The following is a 13,616-nucleotide window of genomic DNA, read 5'->3' on the forward strand; positions in this document are numbered from 1 at the left end:
AGAAGGGAGAGGGAAGTGGAAGAGGGACAAGAGATCATTGTCAGAGCAACTGCATTACAAGCAGGAGGTCCTTGGATCAATATTTGGGGCGTCTCCAATTTAAAGCATCTTGGGTACCAGGCAGGGGGAAAGACCTCCCCTCTGTGCCCATCCCTGAGAGCTGCTGCCAGTCAGAGTCGGTTGTGCAGCTTGGGCTGGACTTTGGAGCCACGGGGACTCCCAAGTGACCACCCAGAGAGTGGTAGTTGATGGGGGCACCAGCAAACAAGCTCTCCCGGTCCCTGCAGCATCCTTTCATCTTATTTCATAGAATCATAGAATCATAGAATCATAGAGTTGGAAGAGACCACCAGGGCCATCCAGTCCAACCCCCTGCCAAGCAGGAAACACCATCAAAGCATTCCTGACAGATGGCTGTCAAGCCTCCGCTTAAAGACCTCCAAAGAAGGAGACTCCACCACACTCCTTGGTAGCAAATGCCACTGCCGAACAGCTCTTACTGTCAGGAAGTTCTTCCTAATGTTTAGGTGGAATCTTCTTTCTTGTAGTTTGAATCCATTGCCCCGTGTCCGCTTCTCTGGAGCAGCAGAAAACAACCTTTCTCCCTCCTCTATATGACCTCCTTTTATATATTTGAACATGGCTATCATATCACCCCTTAACCTTCTCTTCCCTTTTTAGAACCTTCTCTTCTAAAAATTTGCTCTTTTTAAATTCATAGTTAGCAGCTAAGCAAATGCAAGTACACATTAACAAAACAAACACAATAGCTTTAAGCCTATGGTGTCAATGTGGTCTTTTTTTTTTTAAAAAAAAAAATCTTTTTATTGAGTTTTACATTGCAAATTTATATTCAAACATTAAATAGCAACACCATCATTTAGGATTCTCTGAATCCTTTGACTCCCCTCCGTCCTTCCATGGTTATCACTATCAATCTTTTTTCAGCTGCTTAACTTATTTTCTCTGTTTTTCCTTAAATAATCAATTTTACCTTAATTTTTAGTACATTACAAGCGTTACTCAAATCCTGCCAGAGTTTTTAGTTGTTCTCTGAAATACATTGTACTTGAAGCAAGTCACCTGCTCAATAGGTTGGTTATCTATTTGCCACCTTAGTGTTTTCCTTTTATTGGAGAATATCATTATTTTAGTTTTTTGGAAATTCACTAATAGCTGTTCCACCTTGCAGTATTGCTCCAGTTTATTTAGTGCTCTCTGGAGGCCAATACGGGTCTGTGACAATATGACCGCGTCGTCTGCATAAAGTAAGATAGGGATCCTTTGATTCGATAGTTTGGGGGGATGCGAGTCTGCCTCTTCCATCTGGGTGATAAGAGAATTAATGTAGATGTTGAACAGATGGGGGGCCAGAATACATCCCTGTTTAACCCCTTTTGCTGTAAAATACATTGTAAATTTCCCCCATCCCTTTTGAAAGCTCTTAACTTCCCGGTTTCTGATTTTCCCAATTTCGCCATTTCGGCGTAGTCCATCATCTTCATCAACCATTCGTCGCTGGTCGGGACTTTATATTCTTTCCATCTCTGGGCCAGTAGTGTCTGCGCTGCTGTCGTCGCATAAATAAATGATCGTTTCTGCTCCTTTCGGGGAGGAAGGGAAAGGAGAATGTTAGCCGCTTTGAGACTCCTTCGGGTAGCAATAAAGCGGGATATCAAATCCCAACTCCTCCTCCTCCTCCTCCTCCTCCTCCTCCTCCTCCTCCTCCTCCTCCTCCTCTTCTTCTTCATCTGTTCTCATCAGCCTTGAGCCATCAAAAGAGAGAGGATGCAGACCTCAGCAGAGGCAGGATTGTGCTCAAAATAGCAAGAGCAACAGCAGACAGGGCTGCTTGAAAAGACAAAGTAAGAGACTCCTTTGGGTAGTGATAAAGCTGGATATCAAATCCAAACTCTTCTTCATCCTCCTCCTCCTCCTCCTCCTTCATCTGTTCTCATCAGCCTTGAGCCTTGGTTCTCATCAGTGTCTTCTCCTCTGTGACCTGGAAGGCTGATCAGGTGCAGGTGGAGTCCCTCCGCCATCTCCCCCTCCAGGCTGCTGTTCAGCAGGTGAAGCAGACTCTTGGCACAGGACGATATCGGTCAACCCTCTCCCCCCCCCCATCCTCACCCCTAATAAGTTTTAGACTTGGAAAAGGACGCCAGGATGGTTCAAGGCAACCGAAATGCACTTCCTTGTTTCGGGCGGAAATAAGAGACTTGTGTGGATTTATGGTGCATTTGAGGAGACACTTGAAGGGAAAAAGAATGTATAGCTGCCTGTTTGAAATAAACCTTGGGGAAAGCAAATGAGAAGGGAGCAGGGGAATCTTCTCCTGAATTGAACTTGATAGTACAGGTACCTTTCTAAAGCAGAATGACCCCTGAAGCCTTTACACTTCCCTCAAATGCCACTTTTCTCTCTCCTCAGATCCCCCTCTTTCCTTCCTCATGGACACAGAGAATCAAACGCAGGTAGAAGAGTTTGTCTTCTTGGGTCTCTCCAGAGCCCTAGGTGACCAAGTCTCTCTCTTCTTGGTGTTCCTGGCTGCCTATCTGGCCATCGTCACAAGCAACCTCATGATGTTAATCGTGGTTCTGATGGATTCCCGCCTTCACAGCCCCATGTACTTTTTCCTCAGCCACCTGTCTTGCTTGGACATCTGTGTTTCTTCTGTCGTCGTGCCAAAGATCCTGGTGAACTTCCTGCGCCAGAGTCACACCATCTCCTACAACCAGTGCATGGCACAAGCTTTCTTTCTGATGAGCTTTATTGGATGTGAGCCTGCCCTGTTGGCCGTCATGGCCTATGACCGTTATGCCGCCATTTGCCAGCCATTGCACTACAGCCGTCTCATGAGGAACAGGCTGTGCATCCATCTCGCTGTGGCCTCCTGGGTCTGGGGCTTCCTGGACTCAGCGATTCACACTGCCCTGGCCTCCAAGCTTCGCTTCTGCGGAGCCAACCAGATCCCGCAAATCTTTTGCGATGTGCCCCCGCTGTTGAAAATCGCCTGCAGTGACACGAGCATCAATGAACTGGCCACTCACATCACCAGCATCTTTGTGGGCCTGAGTCCCTTCCTCTTCATCGTCTTCTCCTATTTCTACATCTTGGCCTCCATTCTGAGGATTCGCTCCAACACTGGCAGGAAGAAAGCCTTCTCCACCTGTGCCTCACACATGGTTGTGGTCACCCTGTGTGTCGGAAATGGATTCCTAAACTACAACCGCCCAAGCACCGGCTACTCTCTGGAGATAGACACACTGATCTCCGCGATGTTCTGCATCGTCACCCCCACGCTGAACCCCCTCATCTACAGCCTGCGCAATAAGGAGGTGAAGGAAGCCCTGAGGAAGGTTCTGAACTGCTGGAGGACAGTGTGAATCTCATTTCATAACTTTATGACCACTGCTCCATAGAAAGTGTTGTTATTCATTTTCATTCTTCAAATAGATGGGTTTATGAAGCATTTTTGTATCCTCCGCTGTGCTGAAGAGGATTAACACAAAACAGTTGGTATATCCGGAATCACTGTCGGCAGAGTTGGACGCCCTAACAAAGCTTTACTGCTTGGCTCACCAGATAAGCATCTGGTATATTGCTTCATCCAGAGACTTATATTGCTTCCAAAGATTTTCAGAGACTTATAGACTTTTGTTCATTTGGTTCTAGGTTTACTAGAGAACCCTATAAGTGTATATATTTTTTCATATTGTACTGGGTATGTTTAGCTTGGAGCTGGGTGTGTTTAGCCTGGAGAAGAGAAGGTTAAGGGGTGATAGGATAGCCATGTTCAAATATATAAAAAGATGTCATATAGAGGAGGGAGAAAGGTTGTTTTTCTGCTGCTCCAGAGAAGTGGACACGGGGCAATGGATTCAAACTACAAGAAAGAAGATTCCACCTAAACATTAGGAAGAACTTCCTGACAGTAAGAGCTTGGGCTGCATGGCCCTTGGGGTCTCTTCCAACTCTAGGATTCTATGATTCTATGTTATGTATATAATTTATAAAGAGTTGTAGTGCTATCATATTATAATTGGTCATCGTGTTGCTTTGGTTATCATTGAATCTCATTTCTGGCTGTCTATATGACAGGGTCTCACTGGAACATGTCTGCTGCAAACAGTGAAAGTAACAAGTGGGAATTAATGAAGAGGGAGAAACTATAGACAAAGTCACTGACAAATCCAATGAGAGACTTTCCTCATTATTATGGGTGGATAATTTTCTTCCAGTCCAAAGTTACGAAATCTCATCTAACAGCTCTCTGGTTGCAGTGTTTGGAGTGGGGCAATGGTAGCATCTTGAAACCAGGAACATGGCTCCATTCTTTTGTTAGCTCTCTGAGAGATAGAACATAGGGAGAAGATAGGGAAAAGGTGTGTTTGTTGGAGACCCCAGTGGGTGGCAGCAGGGGGCGGCTTTGATGTCTCTGCAGCTTCAAGCCAATAGAAATTGCTAGGGTTGCTCTTGGCTTCACTTCCTAGGTAAATTTCAGCAATAGTGTTTTCAGCCACCAGGACTTTGTCCCATGAAACATCTGAGAAATACAATATAATTCCCCAAATCCAAACTGTGTATCTCCCCTACAGCCTGCATTCCAGCCTCCATTGGCCTTAGGCTGTGTAGCTCTTGGAGACCCATTTATGTCCTTTTTTTGTTCTCTGTGGCATTCATAAAAACAGCCACCATACTTTCAAGACGGCGGATTTGCAACTCCATAGCCTCATCACATGATCAAAGGTTACACACAGTTTAGAGTAAAACAATCAACAGGTAATTATTAGCACATTTAGCACGTTTCAATTAACTTTTGCTAACTGATCTATGGTCAGAATAAAATAAACAAAAAGAAACATATAAAGTGTTAGAAACAAGACAAAAGGAAGCAGATTACCATGGTTGATATCAGACCTGCATAGAGGATGGGAGAAGTCTACAAAGGAAATGGATTTGAAATTCAGTTAAAATATATTGTCCATTAGAGCATTTTGAGGTATGTTTTATATTTTTGCTTAACTTTTTTGTTAATATTGTTATTTCTTTTTTGTTTCTTTTCATTTTATTTTTTAGTTTTTTATTTGTTATATGATGTATGTCTCTGTTTTATGTTTGTTTGTCAGCATATTTTTTTAAAAAATTATTAGCACATTTAGGTGCTTAGAATCCCTTTAAAAACTACTGTGGGAAAACCCCATGTTAGCAAGACACATTTATCCATTTTATCCATTTTAAACCTTCATTAATACACAGGAATTTCCCATTTCTGTGTCAATTAAACCAATTAAACCAACCCACAACCTGGGACCTTCCTTTGGGCAGATTCATAGAGTTGGAAGGCGTCCCAAGAGTTATCCAGTGCAACTCCTTGCAACGTGACTGCCAGGGCCGGTCTGTATTCTGTCCTGACAAGGTGGGCCTTGCAACACAACCACCCTCTCTACTCCCCACCCACCTTCTCTGGCCCTGGGGTCCTCCCACCTGGCTCTCCTCACCGGATCACCTGGAAGCAGCAGCAGATTCCCAAACTGAATCTACTGGGTCCACATTGTAACTTCTACCTCAATCATCCAAGTTCACTCCAACCCAGAACAAACATTTTAGGTTGCGGGGAGTGGGGAAAGGAGGGAAGGTGGGGTTTGCTTAGTGCAGGCATAGGCAACCTTCGGACTGGAATAAAATGGACTGGAATAAATTTAAATTATATTTGAAAGACAATTGTAAGCAATTAACACCATTAGCAGGGCTATCTGAAGATTTGTAAGATGAAATTGCTGCCTGTTCAGGTTGAATAATTCAATGTTTTAGGTAATGATATAACAAAGAGAGGAAACGAAGCAAAATGTAAAGATGTAATGTTTTAAAGTTTGTAAACCATCAGATGGGAGTTAGGGAAGTCGTTGGGCTCACTTGAGCCAAAGAGATAAAATAAGAGGGTACGATGTTATGTAACATGATTATATGTAAAACCAAGAAAAGTCTCATATATATATATATATATATATATATATATATATATATATATATATATATATACCTACACACACACACACACACACACACACACACACACACACACATTTCTTTAAGAATGGATAGATTTGATCTTCTTGCAGTCCATGGGACTCTCAAGAGTCTCCTCCAGCTTTTGAATTATGGTGCTGGAGGGGACTCTTGAGAGTCCCATGGACTGCAAGAAGATCAAACTTATCCATCCTTAAAGAAATCAGCCCTGAGTGCTCATTGGAAGGACAGATCCTGAAGCTGAGGCTTCAAGACTTTGGCCACCTCATGAGAAGAGAAGACTCCCTAGAAAAAACCCTGATGTTGGGAAAGATGGGGGGCACAAGGAGAAGGGGACGACACAAGATGAGATGGTTGGACAGGGTTCTTGAAGCGACTGGCATGAGTTTGGCCAAACTGTGGGAGGCAGTGAAGGATAGGCGTGCCTGGCGTGCTCTGGTCCATGGAGTCACGAAGAGTCAGACACGACTGAACGAATGAACAACAAGAACAACAACAACAACAACAATATGGTTAAATTTATTCTAAAGTCAATTAAGGTTATTTAGTTTAAGTAATTCAACAAAATTGCTGGATCTGATGTAGTGATGCCAGTGTGGTGTAGTGGTTAAGAGCGGTGGACTTGTAATCTGGTGAACCGGGTTCGCATCTCCGCTCCTCCACATGCAGCTACTGGGTGACCTTGAACTAGTCACACTTCTTTGAAGTCTCTCAGCCTCACTCACTTCACAGAGTGTTTGTTGTGGGGGAGGAAGGGAAAGGAGAATGTGGGCCACTTTGAGACTCCTTAAGGGCAGTGAAAGGCAGGATATCAAGTCCAAACTCCTCCTCCTCCTCCTCCTCCTCCTTCTCAAAATCTGATAGTTGGAGATTCATTCCCCATGTGCAGTCATGGAATTGTTGTCTATCACATGACGGTGTTTTAATTCCACAGAGTGGGAAGTGATGGAAGACAGGATGTTCATCTTACTGTGTTCTGTGAAGTGGGACTGTTGTTCTTTGTCCTTTCTCTTTGCTGACTGATGCCAGAGAGAGAGAGGGAGCCATGTTGAAGTGCTCCGTGTGTGTTTATATGTAAATAAAGTAGATTAGCCTAAATGCTGAGTTGCTGAGTTCTGTTACGCAACTGTGCAAACCTCTGCGGATCCCTAAGTGTGCCGATGTCTTCTGGCATCAGTCGCTGTGATGTTCGGGCTGAGGAATGCTTAAGAAGCTCCCGAAAGATCGTCCAGGAGGGAGGGAACATGCGAGTCAGTGAGTAGGATGTTGTGAGTAGGATGTTTTCTGACACTTTACCCCCCTGCCACTCCATTGCCTCTTGGCAGCCCCCTAGGAAACCCTACTGACCCTCCACAAAGGTCAATGTCGCCCACTTTAGGAGTCACTGTTCTGTGTCTTTTTCAAACTCGGGTCATTTCCAAGCCCTTTTCTGATCCATGATCCTGATTTATTTGCTGAAAAGGCTGTGGGGAGATTGGCTGGCATTGGTTATGGATCGAGTGTTCCTTTGGATTGGTTTGCAGTGTTATGGCATTTATATATTTTATTAAGTGCCTATCCTGCCCTTTCCCCCCAAAGGAACGCGCAGCAACAAATTGTTCTGTGATGCAAAAATACAATTAAAAACAAAATACGAACATATGTAAAACATTCAAAAATTGCTAACTGATGTTGTGTCAAGAAATGGCTATCGCACATTTCCCAGCGCATTTCCTTATTGCTTTCCTCATTCCAAAAAGTTGATTGCTGGGGTGTTTCTCAAACAAAGTTTAAATGTACAACCTGAATATGCTGGTGTGTCACTCAATCTCCTCCCCCAAAATAGCAGCAGTCTGGAAGCAACCTCGGTTCTAAAGCTGCAGTTCTCTTGCGTTCTCTCTCACACCCTGCAATGACTCTTTAATCACGTTATGACTTTAAAAAAAAGTTTTCATCAAAATTCACCATTGTTCTAGTACACAGTTTGGTGTGCGATTTTGCTTAATATGCACATTTTCGCAAGACCGTATTCTCTAAAATAGCACTTTTCTTGTATGTCACTCTGGGCAACACTTTCCATACTTTGCCTGAGTCCATTCATTTTTTTGCACACATTATATGGCTGGAAAGCTGCATTGCAAAATTTGAGGAAGTGTGAATTTAAATGCAAGCTGACTTGAATTTCTCCCTTGCTCTAACGAAGATTCACTCTTTTTGCTTTGAACATAGCAATTCTCCGACCCCCTTGGGTCCCACCCTACACCCTTGGCACCAATGTTTTCTACCAAGACCAAAAAACAAAAAGCCCAGGGGGAGAGATGTTTTTCCCTGGGCTTCTTCATCATTCTTCCTTGTGACGCAAATGCACGTTATTCTGGGGCTCCTCAAACACTCAATAACAGCCCTCTTTCCTGATAGAGTTGAACCCACAGGATGCAGGCAGGACACAGTCATGTTTGAGGGTGTCTAGTCGGGAGGGCAGCCATAACTTTGAACATTTCTATGGGCTGAAGATGAGTCCAAGCCTTGCCTCCCTCCTCTCCTGATGGGGAAAAGGTGGAGACCCTAAAACCCACCTACTATCTCTCTCTTCCTCTCATCATCTCTGGCCCGGGGATCCCTCTGCCTGGCTCTCCTCGCTGGGTGACCTGGAAACAGGAGCAGCATCTGAAACCAAGGGTCTCTACACCCTTCCAGGAGTACCCTCTGAGTTCATTCGGCAGAAAGATGCCAGGTGAGGAGCAGAGAAAAGAAGGGACCCATGACTTAGCCCCCAGACCCAAGAAAGGTTTCATTTGCAATGGGGATTGCAAGGATTACAGGATGAGGCAGGAGACCAGGGCCCTGCAGGATTTGACATCCTTCTGCAGGGCCTGCAAGATGGAACTCTTCTGCCTGGCCTTCGGTCTGGGCCCAGTTTGACCCCCCCCCCTCTATGGGACCCTGTAAGTTACCTCTTTGGCCCTTTTATCGGCTCATGTGGGACCAACATGGACAGCTGGCCCTGATGAATACTTGAGGTTCCCGACCCCCGTGGTTGTAATTCATGGGCAGTCATTTAATTTTATCCTGCTTCTAATGTTTAAGCTGTATTTTAATCAATGGTTTGATTGTGTTTCAATGTATTTCATATTTGATGTTAGCCGCCCTGAGCCTGGTCTTGGCCGTGGAGGGTGGGGTATAAATAAAATTTTTCTTACTTACTAACTATGTGTAGGCACCACTTTGTTTAAAACTATGCAGATTTTAAACTGGCTGTTGTCTAACCTTGTGCAGGGTGGTTAAATGAGTCAAAGAAGAAAAAAAGAAAGCTACCTGGGAAGTGGGTTAATAATGCAGACTGGCTGATTTACACAAAGCGATTCAATTTTCCATGCAGGACAGCAAAGCTTCAAAATGCTCCCAGTGTTAAACAACCTGCTTGGGTTGGAATCATTCTGTCCAGAGTAAGGATGAGCAAATCTCTAATTTTCTCATATTTGCACAGCAGTTTGAGAATCATTTCCTTCAACCCCACATGAAGATTCATCAGCATTTTTGTGCAAAGTTCTCCCAATACATAGATTTTTGTTTTGCAATTTTACCTAACATGCAGGGTTTTTTTGCAAAGAAATTCCCTGCAATATAATCTCTCTGTATGTTATTTCCACCATGGTGTGTACTTATATGCTCACGTAACCCCAGGATATGCATTATGTACACGTTACTTGAATGGAGAACTACATTGCAAAATTCAGAGAAGTGGTGAATTTCAACCAGTGCCTGTGTTTTGATTCCCAGATTGTTTCAGAAAGTGCAAAGTAGGTAGATTTTCCTTTAAATGTGAGATGAATCTGATATCGTGCCTCCCCCACCTAGCCCAGAGTGATTTTATGCATCAGCCTTATTCATTGGTTGTACATTCAGAACCCCCAGCCCTCCACTCCTGAAAACTCAGTCTGGCACTCCTGCTAAGGAGCAAGTTACATTGAGTGTGGATAATTCCACAGAGCAAGAGGGAGGAGAGACTCAGAGCCCTGAAAATAAACAGCAGAAGAACCAAACAGACAAGGATGCATGGAGGGGCATGGAGAATGTGACATGCTTGAACACAGGTAAGGTGTAGAGGCAGGTAAAAAAAGGTAAAGGTAAAGGACTCCTGGACGGTTGAGTCCAATCAAAGGCGACTATGGGGTTGTGGCGCTTTCAGGATGAGGGAGATGGCGTTTGTCCACAGACAGCTTTCTGGGTCATGTGGCCAGCAGGACTAAACTGCTTCTGGCGCAACGGGACACCGTGATGGAAACCAGAGTGCACGGAAATGCCGTTTACCTTCCCGCTGCAGTGGTACCTATTTATCAACTTGCACTGGCGTGCTTTCGAGCTGCTAGGTTGGCAGGAGCTGGGACAGAGCAATGGGAGCTCACTCCATCGCGAGGCTTCGAACCGCCAACCTTCTGATCGGCAAGCCCAACAGGCTCAGTGGTTTAGACCACAGCGCCACACCCAAGACAAGGCAAGAACTGTGATATGCCAAACGGATGCCATTGGAAAAGCATCACATAATTGGTACCCAAAAGCCTTTTTGCTCTACTACTGGTTAGGTTAGAAGCACTTTTTTTTTGCTACATGAGTGATGCCAGCAGAACAGGAGAATGCAGGAACATTCAAGGTGTGAAGCGAGATTTCTGGCGGTACAGATGGGTCTGCCTCAAAGAGCTTGATAAGGCGCTTAGACAATGAAGGGAGAAGACTGTCATGAATTCTACTCATATTGATCCAGAGCAGATCAATAGTTAGCAGAGTAAAAATTTAAACACTTTGCGGGGTTCCCAAAAAATTGACCAGAGGCAATTAATATTTCACCCAGCAGATCTTTACTGCTGCTGAAGGCCAATGAGCATCATGGTCACAAATCCAATACATTCAGGATTGGCACTGTCCATAAGAAATCCGGTTGCAGCAGACTTAACTTAAATTTACAATCACTTATAATAAGACTAAAAACACTAAAGCATACTATGTACAGAACACTACACCAGAAGGAAGAGAGATAGAAAGAGATTCTGGCCTTACTTTTATAGTCAACAGGACCTTGACAGAAAGAGAGAACAGGACCAGTTTAGTCCAGCTGTACTCAGCTTCTCTGAAGGAATAACCCAAACATCACAAACCTTCTGCTTGTCTCTAGGCAGAATAGAAACTTACATGTCAACTAGAAACTTCCAGCTTGCACCAGTTTCTTTCACAGAGAGAAGCTTCCAGAACCCTCTGGAATTAGAACAGGAAAGATCTCTACACTGAGAATAGACAGGAGCTGAACGGGGGGAAGTGACTGTTTTAAACAATGGCAGAAGTTTGAGTAAAGCAAGGATGCACGGATGCAGCATTATGTTTCCAATAATTCCAGAAGTTAGAATGAAGCAGAAATGGAGGAAAGCAGAGGTGGTGGGGTGGTGATTTCCGACAAGGGCAAAGCTGTGAGTAGAATGAGCAGGGGGTGATGTGGTGGGAAATCGAAATTATATATATATATGTAATTCGAAAGCACGTCAAAAGTGCAAGTAGATAAATAGGTACCGCTCCGGCGGGAAGGTAAACGGCATTTCCGTGCGCTGCTCTCATTCACCAGAAGCAGCTTAGTCATGCTGGCCACATGACCCGGAAGTTGTACACCGGCTCCCTCGGCCAGTAAAGCGAGATGAGCGCCGCAACCCCAGAGTCGTCCGCGACTGGACCTAACGGTCAGGAGTCCCTTTAATTTTCAATATAACAAATATCACATCAAATAAGGTAAACATTAAAAAATAAAAATAAAATAAATAAAAAATAAAATATAATATAATACTGCTTAGTCATTCAGTAAAACATCCAAATGTGGGTTTTCTCAAATCCCTTGACTTCCCTCTGCCCCTTCCCGTGGTTCCATTATTTCATTATTAATTCCTGCATGTCTGTATAATGGTATTAATCTTATGGCATCCAATTCTATCTTTTATCGTCATATTGCAAATGTTTCTTAAAATCCAGCCAAGGGAGGCAGCAATTTGAGTACAGAGAAAGGGGAGCTTTGAAACGCTCTGTGGTGCGAGCTTTTTGGTGTTAAGTTCTGTGTTCTACCAGTCTCTATTTCTGCTTGTAGAAATCGGCTTGTCTGCTTTTGAAAAATCAAACCCCCTCAGTGTCTTTCCACGCCTGCTTTAGTCAAACCTCTGCCATTATTAAAACCTACAATTTTGGTCCCTTTGTCCCTCCACTCCTCTTTAACTTCTGCCATCGTTTCCTCTGCCATATTTACTAACAGTTATTAGCCAGCCTGCTGTGTTTGCATTTTTGTAGCCAGTTTCTGTAAAGCAAGAAACCTTGCACTCCAACTTTGTTTTAAAAGTATGGATCTGGCTCTGTATTTACCCAGAAAACATGAAAATTTGTATTTACCCAGAAAATCTGTATTTACCCAGAAAACATGGTGACTTCTGTTTCAGTGTATCTGAAGAAGTGTGCATGCACACGAAAGCTCATACCAGGAACAAACTCAGTTGGTCTCTAAGGTGCTACTAGAAAGAACTTTCGATTTTGTTATGAAAAAGAATGTTGACGGGGACAGATATCTGTTTATAACAGGATGACTACTATTGGGCATCCTTCAACGTCACATTTCTCTCTCCTCAGATCTTCCTCTTTCCTTCCTCATGGATGCAGAGAATCAAACGCAGGTAGAAGAGTTTGTCTTCTTGGGTCTCTCCAGAGCCCCAGGTGACCAAGTCTCCCTCTTCTTGGTGTTCCTGGCTGCCTATCTGACCATCGTCACAAGCAACCTCATGATGTTAATCGTGGTTTGGATAGATTCCCGCCTTCACAGCCCCATGTACTTTTTCCTCAGCCACCTGTCTTGCTTGGACATCTGTGTTTCTTCTGTCGTCGTGCCAAAGATCCTGGTGAACTTCCTGCGCCAGAGTCACACCATCTCCTACAACCAGTGCATGGCACAAACATTTTTTCTAATTGGGTTTTTTGGGTGTGAGCCTGCCCTGTTGGCCGTCATGGCCTATGACCGCTATGCCGCCATTTGCCAGCCATTGCACTACAGCCGTCTCATGAGGAACAGGCTGTGCATCCATCTCGCTGTGGCCTCCTGGGTCTGGGGCTTCCTGGACTCAGCGATTCACACTGCCCTGGCCTCCAAGCTTTGCTTCTGCGGAGCTAACCAGATCCCACAAATCTTTTGTGATGTGCCCCCGCTGTTGAAAATCGCCTGCAGTGATACGAGCATCAATGAACTGGCCACTCACATCACCAGCATCTTTGTGGGCCTGGGTCCCTTCCTCTTCATCCTCTTCTCCTATTTCTACATCTTGGCCTCCATTCTGAGGATTCGCTCCAACACTGGCAGGAAGAAAGCCTTCTCCACCTGTGCCTCACACATGGTTGTGGTCACCCTCTGTGTAGGAAACGGATTCCTAAACTACAACCGCCCAAGCACCGGCTACTCTCTGGAGATAGACACAGTGATCTCTGCAATGTATTGCATCGTCACCCCCACGCTGAACCCCCTCATCTACAGCCTCCGCAATAAGGAGGTGAAGGAAGCCCTGAGGAAGATTCTGAACTGCTGGAGGACACTGTGA

The 13,616-nt window shown here is 44.4% G+C and overlaps 2 protein-coding genes across 2 annotated transcripts; both read left to right on the forward strand.

The window, feature by feature from the left end:
• Positions 1 to 2,450: 2,450 nt before the first annotated feature.
• LOC117054052 (olfactory receptor 5V1-like) lies at positions 2,451 to 3,386 on the forward strand. The gene has a single exon (XM_033162492.1). The coding sequence runs from the start codon at positions 2,451 to 2,453 to the stop codon at positions 3,384 to 3,386; it is 936 nt and encodes a 311-aa protein (XP_033018383.1).
• A 9,294-nt stretch (positions 3,387 to 12,680) lies between these two features.
• LOC117054053 (olfactory receptor 5V1-like) lies at positions 12,681 to 13,616 on the forward strand. The gene has a single exon (XM_033162493.1). It carries the CDS (start codon positions 12,681 to 12,683, stop codon positions 13,614 to 13,616), a length of 936 nt encoding a protein of 311 aa, XP_033018384.1.

The sequence above is a fragment of the Lacerta agilis genome, chromosome 10, assembly GCF_009819535.1.
Source record: "Lacerta agilis isolate rLacAgi1 chromosome 10, rLacAgi1.pri, whole genome shotgun sequence".
Classification (NCBI taxonomy): domain Eukaryota; kingdom Metazoa; phylum Chordata; class Lepidosauria; order Squamata; family Lacertidae; genus Lacerta; species Lacerta agilis.